The sequence below is a fragment of the Sceloporus occidentalis genome, unplaced genomic scaffold, assembly GCF_023333645.1.
Source record: "Sceloporus occidentalis isolate IW3139 unplaced genomic scaffold, rSceOcc1.0.p SCAF_5, whole genome shotgun sequence".
In the NCBI taxonomy this organism is placed as follows: Eukaryota; Metazoa; Chordata; class Lepidosauria; order Squamata; family Phrynosomatidae; genus Sceloporus; species Sceloporus occidentalis.
The window spans coordinates 46,918,337-46,940,855 of record NW_028316985.1 but is presented as its reverse complement, the minus strand read 5'-3'; the positions used below and the strand labels follow the sequence as shown (position 1 = coordinate 46,940,855).

Below are 22,519 nucleotides of genomic sequence, written 5' to 3'. Positions count from 1 at the left end.
TGCCAGTTTCATTTTCATTGCATTTCTCAAAATCACACTAGCATTCTCATCCTAATTCCATGGTTTGTGATTTTTTTTCTTCTTTTCACACTGGAATTTGGGCATATTCCAGTACATGCTTTTCCTTAAGATATTCCTTTTTTACATTGTGTCCCACTAATTAAAACATGACTGTTTCCCTGTTTCAAACATATGTATGTTTGACATAGACATTTGCTTCTGTTTTATTCATAGGTGGGGAGGGGGGACCTTATCATAGTTTTCGTCTGATTAAAATCTAAAAGATGCATGTTTACATTAATAGCATTGCAGCTGGATTGATTCATGGGGGGAAGAAACCTCAGTTAACACTATCATTTCCATCTCTACTTCAAATTCATAGCTACTACAAATGGTATGTCTTTCAGAAAAAAAGAGTCCCCTGAACACATGGCCATTGTCTAGCCAGTACAGTAGATGGGATAATGTCTGTTACTCTATTCTACCTAACTTTTATATGCACACTATGACAGAACCACAGAGTTGCTGGGCAATGAAATCTTTCTCATTTATTTCATTGGTGGAAGCTGATCCCCTTGGGTGCAGTCTGCTTGTGAACAATAAATTGTTGTGATTGAAGGCTTTTTCCATGTGGCATTCTAGCTTGGGATAAAGCATTTCAAAATACATAGTCAAAATATGGGTAACATTAATATTAACAATCATTGTTTTAAATTACTTTGATCTGACTGGCAGCAGCCCTCCTATCCCAGACAAAACTTGCTGGAGCTTAAAAATAGCAAACAGAACTGGAGATGCCAGTGAGTGAATCTGCAGCCTTCTGTAAGCATGGCATAAACACCACCACTAAGGTCACAATACATTCATCTTTGAACAAACATACATAGTATGTGGTTCACAGTCTCTCAGAAAACAGTGCACTAAGCAAGTCTACAATGTAAATAATGCTGCATTTGTATTTTATAGGAATCTGGAATACATACAGTATATCTGTTGTGTTATCCTAGCTTTAGTATAGCAAGGTATTGTGCATTCACTCTCTTGTTCTCACATGCTCTCTCACTCTCTCTGTTTTAACCACTTTTTAAAAGTGTATCAAAGGACATCTATATGCAAGTTTCTTGGTAATTGGTGATCTAATCTGCTACTTTATGTTGTCAAGATATTACCATTAGGATGATTTCAGCACCTGTCCAATATATGTGCTTATATTGCCCTCTGGTGGTTACTCCTCTGTTATCAAAAGTCAAATTACTTTTTTTCTTCAGCAGTTAAATTATTGTTGACACTTTCATTTTAATTTAACTGATAACACAACATTGTCTACTATATATCATCCCTTTAAAAAGTGAAAGAATTCTGAAATTTGTCTGACAGATAACAAATTCCTTAAACAGAAATGGTCATGCCGTTCATGATATGCAGATGAATTTCAGGATAGCTTAATTTTATATCATATTATATCTTCTTAGACCAATTCTGATTATTATGGAAACCACCATCAGCCCTAGTCATCAATCAGAGAATAGGCAGCATTGTTTCTTTTCATATCCAAAGAAAAACTTATATGGGGGTCCATACATGTCAAAAGAAGATTTCACACATCCTGTAGACAATTGTTCTGTTGTATATTACAATGATGCTTTGTCGACTTGATGTACATGTCACTTCCAAACCTGCCAAACTGTGTTTCCTCTCACATCCCAAACTGTGTGTGTGTGCATATATCTTCAAGTTGCTTGTTGACTTAATGGTGACCCCATGAATTATATTGGGTGGTTTTGGCAGTTTCTTCCTCTGAAATACAACACTGATCTTCATTGGTGTCCTCCAATCCAAGTATTAACCAGGGCTGATCCTGCTTAGCTTCCAAGATCGGACAGGATCTGGTGCCTTTAGGTTATTTAGGTCCTACATCCCATACTACCAAGGAAATAAAGTATTACAGTCACCAAGACAATCTTTAAGAAATAGTCTTGAACAAGTGTAGTAGTGGGTAGTGGTGAAGCAGATCTAGGTTTTAATCTGAATTTTAAAGGCACTTTCTGAGGACCTGAGACTATTTGAGGGATAGAGTTCAGTTCCTTGATAGTCTTGTAACTGACATAAAAACAAATATTGCTACAAGATTTAATTACATGGACCCATAATTTGCAAAATTCCAGTCATAATCACTACATGTCAGTACAAGAACTCTGTCCTTTTTTACTTTTTAATAATTAGCATTGGAAGCCACCCGTCAGATCCACAGATAAATTTCCAGTGGTTCATAGACTGTGGGAATTCCTTTTATACATTACTTTGAATCAGAGTATATATTACTTTGTGGCAAACTCACATTTAAAAGAAAGAAATTTTGATCTACCTTGTAGAAGTATAGAGCTGTGTCTTCAACCTCAGCTTTTTCTTTGTAGCTTTGAACAGGAAACAGTGTTTAAATACTATAGAAAGCTTCATATGTTTATTTCTGCAGATTGAGCTGCAATTGGAGCAGTCATTTGATAATTTTGTACATATGCTCTTGTTTATCAAAGGCTAAATATGTCCTTTTTTCTCACACACAAAACCTGGCTTGATAAACTCCTGATTTGAGTTGGAAATACCTAAAATCCCTGAAGACTCTTTTTAACCATTCCACTAACTATGGCCTGGGACAGACCCACCAAAAAGGGCAGCCTGCCAGCAGCCTTTTTTCCTCTGGAGGGAAGCCGCAGCCGCCAAATGGCATGGCTTCACTCTGGAGGAAAAAGAACCCGCAAAAAGTGGGTTCTTTTTCTGCCATGCCAGTTACGTCCGAGTGCACCAATGGTGCACCCATTACATAACTATCACGGCGTGACATGCGAATGCTATGCGTCCTTTATGTCATAATGGCGCCACCAGTACATGCTAGGGTTAGGGACCGTGCAATTGCTGCATGGTCCCTAACCCTAGCTACACCGCCGCCATGCCACAAAAAGGCCATCTGTCCTGCGCCTAAAGGTCTCTGACAAATGGGGCAGGAACCCATGTCTGCTATAACAGTGCTTAACCTTTACAGTGAATAACAGTTCCCAGCTTACAGACTGGGAATATATATACATGAAATAGTAACATTGTTCATATTATCATCATAAAATATTTTTATACCAAACTACAAAATGCTTAGCAGTTACTAATTGCAGAACTCCACACTTCTGCCTTTAAATGCCCTAACAGTAGTTTTCCTGTTAACGAGAACTACACATGAGGCTCTTTTGAATTAAATTTTAAAATTGCTTTAAGCTGTCAAAATGTGAAATATGGCTACAGGGTTATGTGGCCTAGAAATTCAAATTGAACAGCATCTAATTAGGGAAGGCAAAAGAAACTGTTTCAACAGTCTACTGCAACATTTGAACGTTAAAATTTGCCCCTTTCCATTTTCCATATTCTTGGTCTCAAAGCTGACACAGAATTTTCTTTTTTTTAAAAAAAAGAAGAAGTTAAGAGCAAGTTAGAATGCAAAAAGTTCAAAAGAGTTCCAAAATATTGTAGGGGGCAGCAGAAGGCCTATACAAGCAAGCATTTTCAAGTCCAAGTATGGACTTCTTTGTTGTTGTTGTTGTTGTGTGACTTCAAGTTGTTTCTGACCTATGGTGATGCTGAGGCAAATTTATTACATGAAAGAAAAAAGGCGAAACTGATTGGAAGAGTAGCGGCTTTCTCCGTGCCACTACACTTGATGTCATAGCACTTGTGTTACCTTCCCGTGGGGATACAGTTGTCAAAGCATGCCATTTGCTGAATGGGGGAAAAATCATTCAACAAAAGACATGCTTTGATAACAGTCTCCCCTTGGGGGAAAAATGGAAGTGCTACGAGCGTATTCAGAATGGCATGAAGAAAGTCCTAAGACAATATGATTAAGTTTTCAGTCAGTTGCATTTCCATTGTTTAGAACATGCCTGAGAAAGCACTATTAGAATTTGACATCATGAATCAAACACTGGCCTCCTGAACATGGAGAAGTAGCACTTTCTGATTCATCTCTGTATCACAGTGTTGTCATTATCTAAATATAACCTTTTTGGGAGGGTGGGGGAGAGGTGTCTTTTTCAAAATGTACTTGGTGATCATTATCACTGTCTTTGCAAACGTGATATTCTAAAAGGGATAGGAAGGGTCTTTTAAAATCTTTTATTTAGCAACTCTTCTTTAAAGATGGTTAGGCCAAACCAACATGGTGCCCATGAAGTATTTGAAACTTTCAAACTATATTAAATGTCAACAAAAAAGAACTTATTCAGAAATGTATGCCTCATTTAGACACTTTAATGCACATGTTTTATCAGCTCTGTACTTCTGCACTTAAGATTATTAATTTTATCACCTTGCATCCCAGTTTTGTTTCTTGATAAGCATATCATTTGAATTTGCAGCTTGTTTTACTCTTTTGAGGGTAAACCATAAGAGCAACAACTTCTATATATCAATTCCTTTTTCCTCTCTGTCAAATCTGTTTCCATTTTATCTGCTTCCATTTCTTCTGGATTCTGAAATGAAGATAGGAGCAAGTCTGAAAATACTGACACATGACATGCAAAACATACAGGATCAAAGCATTGTGCAACAAGTTGCAAACCTGTCCTAGATAATGTCTGGACCTGGAACAAACATTAATAGTATATCACGCATCTGAGATGTGGCCTCAGAAGGACAGAGAATACCAGCTATCCATCTAATTATGGTTGCTAGAACTAATGGCCCACCAGGTACCATATTAGGCTGCAGTCCTATAGTCATTTATTTGGACGTAAGCCTAACTCAATACAGCAGCATGTATTTCTGAGTGAATAATATGCTGAGAATTATATTATGTAGCACAGTCCATTTATTTTAGAACCTTTCCAGGGAGAAAAAAAGATATACACACTTAGCATGGAATCCTAAGCACAATTACTTAGAAAATTAGTCTACCTAACTCCACCTGAACTCATGGTTTGTTTTCTTTGTCCTCAAAGAGCTGATTCTGATCCTGATTGTGTATGATTACTCATTTTGTTCCATCACCAGAATTGTTTTACAACCATGGTAACCTTCTTCACAAGTGGAAGTGACCAGACAGCCACTTACAATTTTGAAGAAGGTTCTCCATGGGCCTAATGCAGGCTATTCACAACCATTAGCAAAATGACCAGTTGTGATGCCTAGAGAATAAAATTGACCATTTTTGAATTATTATTTTTTTCAGGATAGATGACACAAGTGGGCAATACTTTATTCATACCTTATATTAACAGAAAGCAATTAGTTAGAAATCACAAAAGCAGTGGCTGGAAAGAATAGTATGCTCCTTCATGTCAACAATATCACTGCCTATTATTGATTTTTTTTTCTGAGTTCCATATTATTTTGCCAAGGAGAAAACTGGAAGCAACAACCTCTCATACAACAAACAGTCAATTGGAAGGAAGATGGTACATCTGGCCTCTAAAACCAAAATGATGACTGAGAAAAATGACAGTAGATCTCTTTACTTCGAGCAGGGACGTAGCCAAGGGGTTGGGGTCCATGAGGTCCAGACTCCCCCTTCAGTTAGATACAATGAATGGTGTGTGCCGCTGCGCCACCATGCCCAAGCCCCATTATAATGGTGGCACTTAGTCTGGACCCTCCCCCTTCCCAAAATCCTAGCTACATCCCTACTTCTAGTCAGTTTGCACAAGTAAAGAAATACAGTGCTAAACAACAAGATCTAACTTCTACCAGCTCTTGGATGTGGATATTTGTCCTCCTTATCCATGACAGGGCTTTGAGCACAAATGTATAAACTTTTAAATATTTAACATGCTTTGAGAGTTCTTCCCTCTTAAGTACCAGCAATCCATCCATCCATCCATCCATCCATCCATAAGAAGTTAAATATACAATTTAAAAACATTTAAAAACTATTTAAAAACCATTCTAGACCACTTTCACTTTTAACAAATTAAGACATCTCTGGATTAATTCAATCAAGGAAGCCACAGCCCTGAATTTGTAAAACCTGAACAGAACTGATGATGATTAGGGTCCTTAGACATCTCTTATTCATAAGTTCACAATAAGTTGAAGTTTGTTTGACAGCAAAAAAAACAACAGAAATTTAATCACTTTAAAATACCTGAATGTGTTTTTTCAGCTTTAGTATATACTTTAAAATGTGGGCTTCTTTTTCTCCAACCTGGTTTATTACATGCTGAAGTGCATTTTTCTGTAAAGGAAAACACAGCTTGCTTAACATGTTCATTTGCAAGTTTCATTCTGACAGTCTAGCTGAATGCGCACACACAGAAGCTAGCATCCTGTCAGGGGCATATACAAGAATACTTCCACCTTATACCTGCATAGGTCTGTTTTCATTGTTGCAAAAGTTGGTGTTCTCTCTTCCCCTCTCTCATTTGGTATGAACAATCCATTTTAATATTCAAATACACTGTGCCACTACAACAAGTTTATGCCTAAAAATGACACCAAAAACAGATTGAACAGGGAGGGAAAAAGAACAAATATATTGAACTGAAACTGATAATTAAGAAATTCCAGATCAATTATATTCTTGAGTATAAAATATTTATTAAAATAATAATCAAAGCCTTTACTCAAAGCAGCACTTTTGGTATAAATTATATTTCCGGGGGGACATCCTACTTTAAATAAGTTTCATATATTTTACTTTAACAGTTTAAAAAGAATTGTAAACATATTTTAACTTTTTCTTTAAAACTCAGATGATGGCCCCTACAAATTTAGTTATTTCTCTGGAAGACATGAGATGCCTATGTAGTTTACAGATGTTTGTGAAAGACACATTGCCTTACAAGGTGAAGAATTTTCAGATTTTAAAACCTCCTTTGGGTATGGTTCACACTAAAAATGAAAGGTGTGAAAGTGTTGTGTTAATGTCACAAAAGATTAACATCTGAACATGTAAAATGGGCTTCAACTTGACATAAAATGGTAGCTGTGCAAAATGCAAGAAAAGAAAAAAGATTTTTAAAAAGCCAGACAGTGCAATCGTAATTCAAAAACATGCTGGCTGTTCTGCTCACAGAAATGTTATTTATTCTAGTCTATATATTTATTTGATTGGGAGAAAGATGGAATATCAGTCAATCAAAGTGGGACTCAAAGCAGCTTACAATACACATTAAAACAAAGTAGTTAAAACCAATACCAGGTAGAAAAGTTCAAACATCATTAAACAATCTGATTAAAACATTATTTTTAAAAAATCAATTTACAATTAATGAAAAGCACATAAAACATAAAAAATATTACTTTAAAAAAAACAACTAATCCATTACACAGGGGAAGAAAGCCTTTAAATAGGAAGGTATTTGCGTGCAAGTGAAAAGGGAGCAAAGAGAGGGCCAGCTGAGCTTCTTTCAAGAGGGAAGACAATGTCCTCACCATAAAAGCCTGGAAGGGTGGTGAAATCAAGAGACAGTCCTTGCCCGAATATTGAAAGATTTGGGCAGGCTCAGCTAGGGACATAGGCTTTCAGATAGCCTGTACCTAAGCCATACAAGGCTTGACCATCTGTTTACTTCAGCATCCCATCTCCTGCTATTTAAGAACCAAACCTGACCTCCAGAAGGTGATGTCATGCAGGTGCATCCTTGAGACCTTAAATAGCTGGGATAAGGAAAAATTGGGATGTAGGCTGGTGCTGTTTCTAGCTCAGCTGATTATGGCAATGGACCCAAAATCTGTCTAAAATTCAACCAACTAGATAATTCCATAACCCAAAGTCAGAGAGGAGACAACATTTTCAAATGAAAAATGTGTCCATGGCTTCAAGAGTTCTTGCCATCCTTAACAGGGCTCACATCCCACGTGGCCTTACCTACAGTACACATGACACATGGAGAAGTTTTACCTGGCCATCTACTGCTACTTGTGGAAGGCACACTGCCAACTGTTGTGGCACTTCCCAGGCCCTGCATTGCTGATGCCAGGACTTGTCCAAAAAGAAAAAGAGCTTATGAGCCATGGTACTGACACTCTACTCCCCACCCTGCCCCAAGTGGCATGATGTCCCTAAGTGTCTGCACACAACATCTTATTTCTGGCTCACTGATGCACCTGTAAGTGAAGCACACATCCAAACACTGTCATGATGAGCTACTCCTTGGTACCAATTAGAAGTACTTGGAGAATAATAATAATAATAATAATAATAATAATAATAATAATAATAATAAATTTTATTTATGTTTCCCCGCCTCTTCCAGTGGATCAAAGTGGGGTTACAGACTAAAAACAACTAATCCATCCAAGATGTTCATGCTTTAAGGCAACAATCCCCCCCCACACCCAAAAAAGCACACCTAAGTTCATTTTCCCCCCCTCATGCTTCTTATTCTGAGATTGCTGTCCCCATCTAGAGAAGGATGGGAATTCCCTGAGACCAGCTAGCAACCCTAAATCTGGCAACCATGATGCTAGCAGAACACTTTTCCCAACTCCCAAAAGAGCACTCTTGACAACAGAATTGCTGTGCCGTCTAAGATGTGCTAGCAGAAGAGCCAAAAAAGAGTCAGATAAGGGAATGAGGTTAGGGAGAAGCTGAGTTACACCAAACTAAAACCTCCTCTACTTGAGGGATATAGCCACAATGTTAGTACAAAGTTAGAATGGGCTGGAAAATGATCGTTTTGGGATAGAAAGAGTTTAAATTCATCACTGGTATGGATGGCCTAGTATAAGCTTAGTTGGCTCTTGGACATCTTGGATAGTTTAAGCTCTAGTATTGCACTGTATGTGTGATTTTCTGCCTGCCACTACAGGATGTTCAACTTTGCATTAAAGTTAGCCATATTTTGCATTTCTAAGCATTTGCAGTGTTTACTTATTCTTCTCCTAACTCTGCAATAATAGATCTTCCCTCACAAATGACTGCAAGAGTATTTTTCAGCCAAATAAATAGTCTCTGCTCCATTCACAAGCAATGAACTGGATAGCTTTCATTGCTGCACTGAATATCACTGCCAGTTTCTCAAATGAATCATTAAACAAGACTGAGATGTATGGTCCTTTCACCGTTTGTGGTTCTAATCTGGATTTATTTTTCTTGCACCCAGCCTTGCTTCAATCTCAGCTCAGACATTTCTAAACTATAAACATCTGCTTACACTCCTGCAATCTCACATTTTTACTCCCTCAGGATCTGGAATCTGACCTGTACTTTAAATTCTGAGCCTTTTCTGCACAACTTCATAAATTTAATCAGGCTTGCCTAATTCTCCATTACAATACTACATTCTGGTGTGTCCTGATTATGATGCCAGCCTGTCTTTTTAATGTTAACCCTGATGATTCTCAAATAAAGTTCTATCCAGACAGTTTCTTATCCTTTGGTTAAACTTGTACTTCACTTGCAAGTAAGTTCCACTCTTTCTTTTGGGGGAGGGAACTGTCACATTGAAGAGAAGATAGTAATCATAATAGTCACAAAAATACACCTGTGTTGTTCAAAAATGGAACAAATCCCTTCACTTATGTTAACTGATGTCAGGCAAGTAAGGATGTGGACAGAGAGCACTGTAACCAGAATTGGATACAATGGAGAGTTCCCTATAATCTAAATAATCTAGATGTTTAGCAATAAGACATATATTAGTTGCCACAGTTTGTACTTTTACTAAACATGTTCTTGTGAGCCTGATGCCTAGCATAACAGGTCATTGGATATTTTAAAAGAAACTGCAAATATTTAATTTTTAAATTCAAATCTTTAGAATTTTTTATAAACATTTAATATACAACTTTGGGTTACAGCTATGAACAAAACAGATATATTTCCTATATATTACCAATTTCCCTTAAGACCATTCTCTATATCACTGTAAACACTGAACCACAGACAGAGGTATTGCAAATAAGTTTTCCAATATTTATTTTAAACACTTTTATACTTCCTTTAATGCAAATGTATTCCAAAGATGCTTATTAGACTGAAAAAACACACAAATTACAATTAAAAGAATGGTAAATAGAAGAAACAGTCAAAGATAGTTAGAGGTACAGTAAAATACTTTAAAGCCTGAAGTGATTAAAAGGGTTGTTGATATCATTTTTTAAAATTAAAAAAAAGGCAAAGTATGAACCCAGACAAAAATAATGGCCACGGAAGATCTACAAGAATTCATCCCAGATAATGAGAAAACTGAAATAGTTAAAAAGTTTCCATACCTTGGATCAAATATTGATCACAACGGAAACTGCAGTCAAAAAAGTAGAAGAAGATTAGGGGTGGGAAGGTTAGCTATGAAAGAACTGGACAAGTTCCTAAAGTGTAAGATATGAATCTGAACACCAAAATGTAGATCATCCAAGCCATTGTGTTCTCCATCACCATGTATGAATGTGAGAGCTGGACAGTGAAGAAAACCAATAGAAAGAAAATAAATTCATATAGGGTGTGGTGCTGGAGAAGCATGCTGAGGATACTGTGGACAGCTAAGAAGACAAACAAATGGGTTCTAGAACAGATCAAGCCCAAACTCTTCCTGGAAGCCAGGATAACTAAAATGAGTATGTCATCCCTTGGTCACATCATGAGAAGGCATGAATGATTGGAAACGACATTAATACTAAGAAGGGTAGAGGGCAGTAGAAAGATAATGGCCACATGCCAGATGGTTAGACTCAAAGAGGCCACTGGCCTGAGCCTGCAGGATTTGAGCAGAGCAGTAGAGAACAGGATGACCTAGAGATGTCTCATCCATAGGGTTTCATGCACCCAGACACTGTCCTGAAGAATGACATTCTATAATGGGCACATCAGCTGAAAACACTTTCAGTGAGACAATCCAATTGTACTATTTACTTCTAATTCAGTTTGCTGTAACAAAATACAACTGATTAAAAAAACAACCAGCAAGTGACCCTATTAAATTGGGTTCTTACCTGTAGATAAATTCATCTTGGATTCTTTGGCAACACCAACTTTACCATAGTTCAGATGTGGTGACTTTCCAGCTACTGCAGAACTCAAGGATATGCTCCTCCCATTGGCTCTCTGAGGAGGAACAGAAGAAGCATTCTCAGCATTCTTGCTTTGATCATTTTGTTGGGAATTCCCTTTACCTTTTGGGTTTGAAGTATGCATTGCTGCAAAAAATAATACAAGAACCAAACTTATAAGAAGTTACTAAATGCTACTGATTTTATAGTAAAGGGCTCGGGAACATGTGGCCCTTCAGATGTTGTTGGATTGCAACTCCTATTGTCCCTGTACATTGGCAGTAATTGCTGAATCTGATGGGGTCTGCTGTCCAACAATATCTGTTTCTCTGTTTTTATGTAGGAGAATTAATGGAACATGAGGTTAAAAATAAAGCAAAGATGAGAATCATGCAACCTGTGACTTACATAAGAACCCAAGACTGTTTTTCCACTCACAGGTTGCTCTTGGAACATTTACACTATTTTTTGCTCAAAAATGAGTCCCACTAATTCTCTAAGAGCAGTGATCCTCCTCTAAAGCACATTTTTTGTTCCTATAACAATGTGTGTCCCCTTATTATGCTCCTGCACAATGTGGTTCTCAAACTTTGGTCTTCCAGATGTTTTTGCAGGTCAGAACCTGTGACTACTAACCAAGCTGGCTGGGACTTTTGGGAGAACCAAAAATTGAGAACTACTGCTCAAGAGCATGGAAGTTTTGAAAGTGTAAGGACCAAAACCATCCCAGAGGATCCTGGGGGTAAAAATGGTCCCCAGATCCTTGAAGCCTGACTTGAAATAGAAACTATTTCCTTTTAATATTTGGACTCCATTAATGAAAGTGGACCAGGTAAATTTATTATCTATCGAAACAATTGCTCAAAATACCTTTTGTTGTCAAAGGAATAGGCATGTTTTTTGATTCCTCGGATATCCATTTCTTTTTCTTGACGCCTTTAAAATGATGTTTCTTTATATTTTCAGTATGGTTTATAGCTAAAAAGAACAAAAGTGTTATCGTTTGTTGTTTAGTTCTACATCAATGAGAAGGGAAGCTGATACATTTCATAGTCACAGAAATGGTTCACATGCACACAGTAAGGATCACTATGTCTGGTAAGGCCAAGTCTACTTTGCTATGAATTATGATGGTCCAAGAATTATGTTCATAAGTATGGCTTTGAAAACCAAACATTCTTAATACAATTCAATAAATTTTACTACTAAAACATCATTGAAAGCATTTTCAAACATTTATTTAAAAGTATAACACCAACCATTTAAAAGTCCCTGGTTCAGCAGTGTCAACTTCCAAAATCCCTTCTTAATAAAAAGCTCTTTACTTACTGGTGGAACAACAACAACAAATTGAGTGGTGAATATTTTCCCCAGCCTCCTTTGAACAGAAATTCCACAGTCTGGGAATAGCCATCAAGAACATGTCCCCATCAAACATGACCCCAAAGATGGTAGATCTGAGAGAAGCCTCACCACTGCCCCAGAAGATCTCAGTTCATTCAGGAGAATATGGGTCTCTAAATATATTTTACCCAAGTCACAAGGCGTTTAAAGTTATGGTCAGTGCTTTGAATTGTGCCCAAAAACAGACTGGCAATGAGTGAAAGTGTTATAACAAGGGGATCCTGTGCTCCCTGGAACTGGCCTTGTTCAACAGCATGGCCACGGTAGTTTGGATCAGTTGACATTTCCAAACTCTTTTTGAAGACAGCCCTCCATTGAGTGCATTACATGAGTTCAAATGGAATGTAACTAAGGTGTGCATCATTGTAGCCAGGTTAAACATTTTTAGGAATGGGTAGAGCTGATGCACTAGCTTTAATCCTGCATCCACACTCCTAGCCACTGTGGAAATGTGGACAACTAGATTCAGAGCAGAATCCAGGAGATATGTTTACTTGCTGTCTCCATGTGTTAGCCTCAATAGAATCAAGGAGAAGGAAGAATCAAAATAGACTCTGTACACCTTGTCCCTGGGTACTGACTGGTTCCAGAAGGACACACAGGCAAATGAGCAGCAGCAGCAGCAGCAGCAGCAATGAAGAAGTGGGGCCACTCAAAGAAGGGTCCCCCAACCCAACTGCTGACACTGTTTATAGGAATTCATAGTCCTGAATAGCTGGTCCCAAGGGATTATCATGTGATTACTTAGGTTAACACAGACACCTTGGGGGTATTAGTTGTTGTGATAAACGGCGTAACAATCCAGTTGATTACTATGTGTCTTTAAATATGTTATGAAACTGAGCCTGCTATGCAGTATAGAGCTCATCTGAGGAGTCACTCAGCACAATCTTTTTTTAGTCTCTTGGGAAGTTGAAATGGTTCATAGGACAGTAGAAGATGAGAGCATGGTAATTAACACACTGATCCGTCTGAACTCAAAAGCTTAATTTGGCACCAAAGAGAGTGGAATGTGCCATAGTTGTAAATAACAAACTTAATGTTAAGTGAGATAAGAGAATGAGAGGTTAACATTTACTGTGAATTCTCAATCTTGGATGACTGCATGAGCAGGGTTTATCCTTCATGCCAGCATCTCAAGGCAGGATTCCAAAGTTCTAATTCAGTTGAATCTGTTAACTCCACTCTCCCTCATACCAGTTTTAATTCAAAGCTGTAATAACCACTAAAAGTCTTCTAATTTTGTGGTGTATGTGTTCCCTTCCATGGCCTTGAATGGACTCTGAACTGTGAGCAGCCATGATTCTAGAAGTGGCAGATCATGTACCCAGGGTGCTCAAATAAACATATCAGATAATTTGGGAGCTGCAAGGAAAGAATTTGCACTTCTAAGATGGAAAGGCTAGGTGATTTACAGCCAGGATGTTTTGCACCGCAAACTGGTGATTGCCCATTTACATCCCAAACTTCCACCTCTGGACTTCTATCTAGTGATCTTTCCCATGCAGATTCAGGCCTTTGATGTATGACAAGCACTTTTTGCCTATAAAAGACCCCAAATTTCCTTTGTTTCTGCAGGCTAGTATGGAATACAGGGGGACCCCATGTCTCTCTCTGAATACCTGTTAGTTCTGAGTGCTCCAGAACAGCAGAACCCTACATCCCAGCCATGAGACCACATCTTTAAGAAGCAATCCTGCTGATGGTAACTATCCCATTAGTGAACCCCTTTTTAATTTAGCTTGTGTGTGTGTGTGTGTGTGCTTACATTGCTGTGTGTTTTTCCCCTCAGTAAATTACAATTCATTGGAAGAGTCCTGTCTCAGCAATCCTTTATCTTTCCTCCCTTGGTATAGATATTGAGACACGATTCCAAAGGGCTGTTTGTAGCTCAGCCCAAAGTAATTGAGCTAATTATAAATTCCCCTACTTCACAGCTACAAAGCGTTGCCACTAACAATTTACTCTGCCAAATCTTTTTTTAAAAAAATAGTATTCTAAACTATTAATAACATTCCCAGTGGGGTGGAATGCTCATGCAGTCATCCAAGAATGAGCCTTCATGGTAAGCACCAACTTCTCATTCTCTGGATGACACATGAACAATCCACACTTATGGGACATACCCAAGCTCATTGCAATGAGTGGGTACTATTTAATCTACACTTACTGCCCCTCACTCCTGGAACCTTCTGCCCCCACAAGTGCAGCTCATCACTTCCCTAACCAGTTTTAAAACTGAGTTAAAGACTATATTGTTCAGGGAAGCATTTCCAGGTAGTGTGTGACTGTTTTTGTTTGACAACCTGATGTCTGTTATTTGATGTTTTTAACCTGTTGGTTGCTTATTTTATTCTAGCTTGTATTACTATCTACTGTTATATGCATTTGTTATTTTTTTAGATTGTATGCCACTGGCAGGTTTTATTATTCTTATCGATTTTATCCATGTGCAAATTTACAGCACTTTATAAAAATGTAATAATAATAATAATAATAATAATAATAATAATAATTTATTGCCACCTCCTGTAATACTGTTGCCTGAAGGCTGCCTAATCAGACTTGTATTTATCAATTTTGTAGTGTCTTACAAAGATGGAAGACTCCTTTCACTCAGTTTCTTTACATACTTCCTCCAATGATTTCATGACTTCATATGCCCTAGATGTTACCACAGACCTATTTGAATGCACCCATACATTCTTAGGCCTCAGAATTTGCAGGCAGTCATAACAAAAGAAGATGGAGGCTTTAATGCATCCAGACAATATACTTCCTGTTGCTTTGTTTCCTACAGTCTTTGGATAAAAGTAAACAAACAAGGCTTTTGAACATCTAATCCTTTCCATCCTTTTAACATAAATTGTAAGAGTGACATTTCCTTTCCATTGGATATGATGGATCTGGACAGAAGGTTGGCAAATGTATTGTTCTTCATATCCTCTAATTTCCACATACTTTGCTGCCTATGTTGGATCTAACATTGTTACTTTGTCTTCCTTGGACCTACACAAATTAGGATTGAGTGACAGAGCATCTAGCTCTGACATAACTCTGACAGATGTGATTGCCACCAGGAAAACTACTTTCAAGGACACCAGTCTAAGTGAACTCTCTCTAAGTGGGTCAAAGAGATATTTTGTCAGGGCATTCAGAACCAGATTTACATCCCATGATGGGAATCTGTGTACTGTAGCTCTAATTAAGCTCTATTTTTTTTAAAATGACAGGAGGATGGCTCAAAAAAAAACCTTGTCCTCCAGGTGTCAAAATTGTTGATAGATATGCCACCTGCCTTTTCAGTGTATTAGGTCTTAAAACTTTATTCACTCCATCTTGAAGATCATAGAATCATAGAGTTGGAAGAGATCTTAAGGGCCATGCAGTCCAACCCCTTGCCATGCAGGAACTGACAATCAAAGCATCCCCGACACATGGCATCCAGCCTTTGCTCAAAGACTTCCAAAGAAAGAGACTCCATCACTCTTCGGGGGAGTGTGTTCCACTGTTAAACAGCTCTTACTGTCAGGAGGTTCTTCCTAATGTCTAGGTGGAATATCTTTTCCTGTAGCTTGCATCCATTGTTCTGGGTCTTATTCTTTGGAGCAGTAGAAAACAACCTTGCCCCATCCTCAACCTGACATCCCTTCAAACATTTAAACAGGCCTGTCATATCAACTCTTAACCTTCTCTTCTCCAGGCTAAACATACCCAGTTCCCTAAATCTCTCCTCATAAGACATGGTTTCTAGAACCTTCACCATTTTAGTCACCCTCCTCTGGACATGCTCCAGTTTGTCAAAATCCTTTTTGAATTGTGGTGCCCATAACTGGACACAGTATTCCAGGTGAGGCGTGACCAAAGCAGAATAGAGTGGCACTGTTACTTCCCTTGATCTAGACCAGTGGTCCCCAAACTGTGCTCTTTAAGGGCTTTCAGACTTCAGTTCCCAGAATCCCAGACTATTGGTCAACATGGCTGAGGCTTCTGGGAGCTGTAGTCCAAAATCTCTTAAGGGGCACAGTTTGGAGACCACTGATCTAGACACTATACTTCTATTGATGCAGTCTAGAATTGCATTGGCCTTTTTAGCTTCACATTAGCCTTTTTAGCTTCCGCAGCACACTGTTGACTCATATTCAAGTTATGATCTACTAGGATTCCTAGATCTGTTTCACATACGGTCTTGTTAAGCCAGGTGTCCCCCAACCTATATCTATGCATTTAATTTTTTTCCACCCTAAGTGCAGTACCTTACATTTCTCTGTGCTGAAATTCATTTTGTTAGCTTTGGCCCAGCTTTCTAATATATTAAGGTCTTTTTATATTTTGATCCTCTCCATTCGGGAAAGTCTCAAACAAGTCAGAGGAGGGAAGGGACCCCCCCCCCCAAAAAAAAAACCTGGAGATCAAATGTGAAACTGCAATACCACAGGGAGTAGACCTGAACCCGCATTTGCCAGACCTGTACAGGCTACCAATTTTATCTCAATACCAAAGCAGAGGGCAGAGGATGCCTTAGCATTTCATCCCTATCACCACCATCCATAAACCAGGGATGGACAACCATGGTGGGTCTAAGAAATATGTGACAGATCTACTCTCCAAGTTGGTTCCAGATCTTAGTCTCCTTGTTTTTCACCTTACCCCTTTCCCCCTCAAGATTTCTCCTTGGATCAGGTACCTGTGCCCCAAAGTGATCCCTGTAGTATCTGTGGTGTTCTGTGGGGTTGTTGTGACAAACCTGGCCAGTCCCTTTATCATGGAATTATTAGACATAGTTGTGAGGGGGGGGGGACAAGTGTAGATTAATTATGGGAGCCAGCATAGCATAGTGGCTTGAGTGCTGGACCAGGATCCTGGAGACCAGGGGTTGAATCCCATATTCCACTATAAGCCGGAAAAAACTGGCTCTAAAAGCCACCATCCGGGCAGTATGGGAGCACAGTGTTTATACGTCGCACACTCCCATGCCACCCAGAAGTCGGGTAGATATCCAGATGTGGGTGGCTTGACATGTTGCACACTGCTGCAGCATCTGGGAACCAGCTTTGGGCTGTGCTGGGGCTGGAAAAGCTGCCTTTTTCCCAGTTGAAAAAGAAGCAGATCTTTTTTGGCCAAGGAAAAGGCAGATTGGGGCCGCAGGCTGTTTCTGCTGTGGCAAAATACATCTGGTATTTGCACCTGCTCTGTCGCCACTATCTTTTCATTGCACCATTTCTTGAATTACCGTTCCATCACCTCATATATTACTTGCCTTCTTGAAGCAAAAAATGATTCTACTATTCATATTGAATTCCCCTGATACTTCAAATGTTGCTGTTCAACACCCTTGTGGTCAGTCTCAACCATTCTAGATCCAGATGTATTATTGGACTCAGACATAACAGATATTCCTTCTCTGGTAACTGCCAAACTGGTTTTATTGATATTTGAACAAGGAGTAGAAACCAGAGTCCATATATCAAGTAAAGTGCAATCAAAACAACCTGTGCCCTTTCCATGAACACATTTGACAGTACCCTCTGCAATACTGGTATAGGCAGAAAGGCACATAGAATTTATTTTGGCTAAGGAACCCATAAGGCATCTTACTGCTCTGCACCTGTGCTACCATCTATTGAAAACATCTTTTTAGTTTTGAATTCCTGCCACATGTGAACAAGCCCTTAATGTACAGTTTAATGCATCAAATTCTTCTTGATTTAAAGAACCCCTTGCCCTGTTTTGTTGTTGCTCAAATAATCTGCTTGAATATTCACTGTGTCCTTCAAATAAACAGCAAAAATTGATTGTACTTTTTTTCTCTGCCCGGCTTAATAGCTTGGTCACCTTCTTAACTAGCAAAGAAGAGTGAGAACCTCCCTGATTACAAAGATATAATTTGATTGTCATGTTGCCTGTGTTCACTTGCACATTATAATTCTTTTATTATATTTGTGAACCTCACTATAGCTAGCCAGATTGCTCTCAATTCCAGCAAATTTATATTTTGTTTCACCTCCATTGGTAATCATTTCCCCTGAACAAAAAAACCATTTTAATGAGCTCCCCATCCTGAAAGGCTGGCATTTGTTGTTATTATTACTTTTCTTTAAACGATAAAAAGGAATTCCCTTGTCCAAGTTGTGGTTTTGTACCCACCATCATAAACTTGTTTTCAGCTTTTGCCAAATACCAGTTGACGAGGTGTGAGCCTCTTTTGTGTGTGAAACCTTGTCCAGGGTACTTGCTGTATCATAGAGATTAGGAACACTGGGCTTTAGCTAAATGCATCATATCCACAGAGTTCATAATCTGTAACCTTCTTCCTGACTTATCTTGTAATTTGCTGTATTTTCTCTGAAAAAAACCCACATCTATCTGGACACCAAATTAGTAATGTTTGTGGTCATCTCCAAGTGACTCTTTTTCATGTTTATCAGGAAACCATGATCCTGCAAACAACTCAAGGTGTGTTCCAAATCCTCCTTGGCCTTCTGTATTATACAGCCTAAATAAGGGAATAACTGAATCCCTTTTTTGCCTCAGATTCACTATGAACTCCATCAACTCCTTTGTGAAGAGCCTAGGCACAGAAGCCATGCCAAAGTGCAGAACCTTGAACTTATAGTACTCTCTGTGAAAATGAAAGCTAGTATTTTCTGAAATTCTCAGTCATTGAAATGTGAAGGTATGCCTCTCAGAGAATGATAGAGACCATATAATTGTTTATATGCAGATTTTTCATGATAGTTTACAAAGTCTCCATCTTTAAGTGTTGGCATTTATAAATCCTTTCAGGTATTTAAGTCCATAATTGACCAAAATTTACCATTGGGCTCCAGTACCATAAAGAAAATTGAAAATATTCCTTTGAATATTTGATTCAATGCCACCTTCACTATGGCTGAGATTTGCAGATGATGTTGAATTTCCCTGCAAACAATTTCCCTCTTTTCCTAGGTTTTCAATACCAGAGAGGTAAGGTATATGCCCTTTGGACTCTTGGAAAACCAGATTTTGTGGCCTTTTTGTACAGTCTGTAAAATGTATTATACTGTTGTTGTTTTCATGTTCCATTGATGTCCAAAGTTCACAAACCTTCCACCTCAGGAATCCTGAGCAAGTCAGAACTGTTGGTGACCACACCTTGCTGAGTGAGTGGCTCTTCTCCTAACATGCTGGCTGTTTTGCTGCCTAAACTGGAATATGATCTGCTCCATTGCATAGTTTTTTGTGGGTTTTTCAGGCTATGTGGCCATGTTCTAGAAGCGTTTGTTCCTGATGTTTCGCCAGTATCTGTGGCTGGCATCTTCAGAGGAAGATGAAGATGCCAGCCACAGATGCTGGAGAAATCACAGGAACAAACTCTTCTAGAACATAGCCACATAGCCCAAAAACCCCACAAAAAACCCTATGGATGCCGGTCATGAAAGCCTTCAACTTCACATTGTTCCACTGCAGTTTATAATTTCTAAAATCCCTCTGTCTATTAAATATTTTTCCCTAATGGAAGGAAGAAAATGTATTTCTAAATTGCTATTTATCTGTTTTCAGTCCAGTGTCCATTTAATGGCTTACATTCAGCAGCTTGATCCTGTTGTTTATCCCAGGGCTTCTCCACTGCTGTTCACTTCAAACCAACACGATTTACATTATGTCCTCATGAGTAGGGCATTCCAGAGCTCAAGTAGACAATCTCACGCTCTGTCCTTATACAGAGAGTTTAGCCAGCTGGAATTCACCACCTATCCAGCTGTTTTTGTTGCCAAAGGCGGGATACAGACGGGCAAAAAGGGGTGTGTTCATGACGTCATGAAGGTAGAGCCTTCAGAAAGCCCTTACCTGAATGCCGCCATGAACACGCCGCCCGCACGCCCCAAGCGGGAAGAAGCGGCATTAAAAAGGTGCTGCTTTTCCCCGCTTCTTTTCTGTATGATGCGCAGCTGCGCAGCTCCGTCTGTAAGCTGCTGCACCGGTACGCCAGAATTGTTACACTGCTAATTTAAGTTGCCCATTTAAAAGCTCCGTGTCTGCTGCGTCACATAATGAGTCGGGGTCCTGGAACATGCGCACTTTGCAGTCAGGCTTTAATTGCAGCGTCAGCTGCCATGCAGGTGTGGAAGCTGCAGCACAGCTGCAGCGCATTTTAAGACTCGTAACCCTAACCCTAACCCTAACCCTAACCCTAACCCTAACCCTAACCCTAACCCTAGAGCAACATGTACGCATGCGCTGCTAGAATCGGGGAAAGTTTGGAATTTAAAGTGAACCCCTACACACATTCCTGTACCATTTTCACCTAACAATAAAAAACCCCTAAAACTTTAAATATTTACATATGTACAAGGGAGGTGATGGGGGATGGCAGGGGGACAGCGGTGGCAGCGGCGACAGCTGTGGCTGTGCATTGCAGATTCAGCAAGAGCGTGGGGACCAAAGGAGAGGAGGCATCCATGATGCTGGTGACATTGGCAACATGCAAGCGGACAAGGATGCCAACACCAGCTGATCACCAGCTGGCAGGAGACCACTATTGTTCTTGGGCAGGGCGAGGGAAAAAGTTTTAAAGGGGCTTGGGCGCTTTAAATGTGCACATAAGCTTTCTGCCGCTGCTGCTGAGCGCCGCAGCTGCGCAGCTGCGCATCTGCCAGCCGGCAAAAAAAAAAAAGCCCCGTTTTTGGCCGCCCGTGAGGAAGCTGCCTCTCTCTTTGCAGCGTCCTCTGAGGCGGCGGTTTGGAAACTGCGGGTCCGAAACGGCCCCAGGTGAGGCGTCTTCACTGCCCCCCATGTGGAAGCCCCATCTCCTGAGCCACACCCCCAGGGTGGGCAGTCTGGAGGCTCCGTATTCAGCAGAATACACCTCCAAGACGTCTTCCCCTGCCCGTCTGTATCCCGCCAAAGAGTCTCTGAACTCTGCCAAAGTTTTGTTGCTGTCATGGAGCTCTGCCATTAGTCTCACCAGAAAGTCCATGTAAAGGATATCTTAACTCAGTTTGCTGTTTGCTGAACTAATGTTTAAATTTACTGAATTAAAATTAGAAAATAGATTTGTGCTTAAATTATTATCCATATACTGATTTATATTAGCTTTATTTAACATGCTATGTGTATTTAAAAGCCCTACAGAATTTTTTTGTTTACATTCATTATAATCTTTGAGTCTCTCACCAATTTGTCTATCTACCATTTCCTTACTTCTATCTTTCATCTCATATATGTCAGACTGGGGCTGCTGAACAGTGACTTCTCTGTTATTTTTTCCCCTCATAGGTATTTTATTTTATAGTTCATAATGATGATTTATGAAGTGCTGCTGTTATGACAGCAGATCACTCTGGGTATATGTTGGAGATGTATGAGGTTCCACTGATATTATTGTTTGTAAATATGAAAAAAAAATCCTCTGCTCCTCTTGGTGGTGTATCGTTGCTACAGACTAAACCTCTCCTCTGTTTACTTGAGGTGATGGTGCATTCCTTGAATTATCTTCTCCTGAGAAGTGGTATATCATCACATTATCATTATCTGTGCCCTCTAGCCTTAGAAATAGCTGACCATTTAGATTTCCTTTATCCTGAACAGAATCCACCTTTTCAACATGTTGGTTTGAAGAAGCTACTGATGACTTTGCTTACTAACTTGTTTTTCTGACCCAAACTGCACCAGTAAGCCTCTATATTTTGCTAAACCTTTGCTTTTAACTTTTCTGCTTTTATTAGATTCTTCTACCCCTCTTTCCTTAAGTCTTACTGCTCTGTCATCTCCACTTTCCTTCCCATCTCTGTTTTTCTTACTGTTCTGTCTTGCCAGCCGCTCCAAATTACTATTGCTTGATGAAATGAAAATATTTTCAATATTGACTCCAGACTTTGGGCAGTAGTCAGCTGATCCATTAAATTTTTCTCTTTCCCTCATTCTAAAACTTGATGTGATGCAGTTAATAGAACAGTTGGGAGGGGAAAGTTGCTCCTCATTGGTTTACTCTTTTTTTCCCCCTAAGGGCAAAAATGAATCTCCATTTTCTGTTTCCAGTTCAGCAGCTTTCCTTCTTTTAAGGCGGGGTAGGCAACCGTTTTGAGCCGGGGGCCAGGTTGCTGTCCCTCAGACAACTGGGGGGGCCAAAGCCAAAAAATAAATAATTAAATAATTTTTTTAA

At 39.3% G+C, this 22,519-nt stretch overlaps 1 protein-coding gene across 1 annotated transcript in view; it reads right to left on the bottom strand.

Annotated features, from left to right (window-relative positions):
- Positions 1 to 4,413: 4,413 nt before the first annotated feature.
- Positions 4,414 to 22,519, bottom strand: part of ZC3H11D (zinc finger CCCH-type containing 11D) — a 34,585-nt gene continuing 16,479 nt past the window's right edge. The window contains exons 9-12 of the mRNA XM_089526796.1: positions 11,842 to 11,949; positions 10,915 to 11,118; positions 6,125 to 6,214; positions 4,414 to 4,514 (exon numbers count right to left, since the gene is read on the bottom strand). Coding sequence (XP_089382922.1) covers positions 4,489 to 4,514; positions 6,125 to 6,214; positions 10,915 to 11,118; positions 11,842 to 11,949 — 428 coding nt within the window. The 3' untranslated portion in view covers positions 4,414 to 4,488. The remainder of the gene's footprint in view (positions 4,515 to 6,124; positions 6,215 to 10,914; positions 11,119 to 11,841; positions 11,950 to 22,519) is intronic.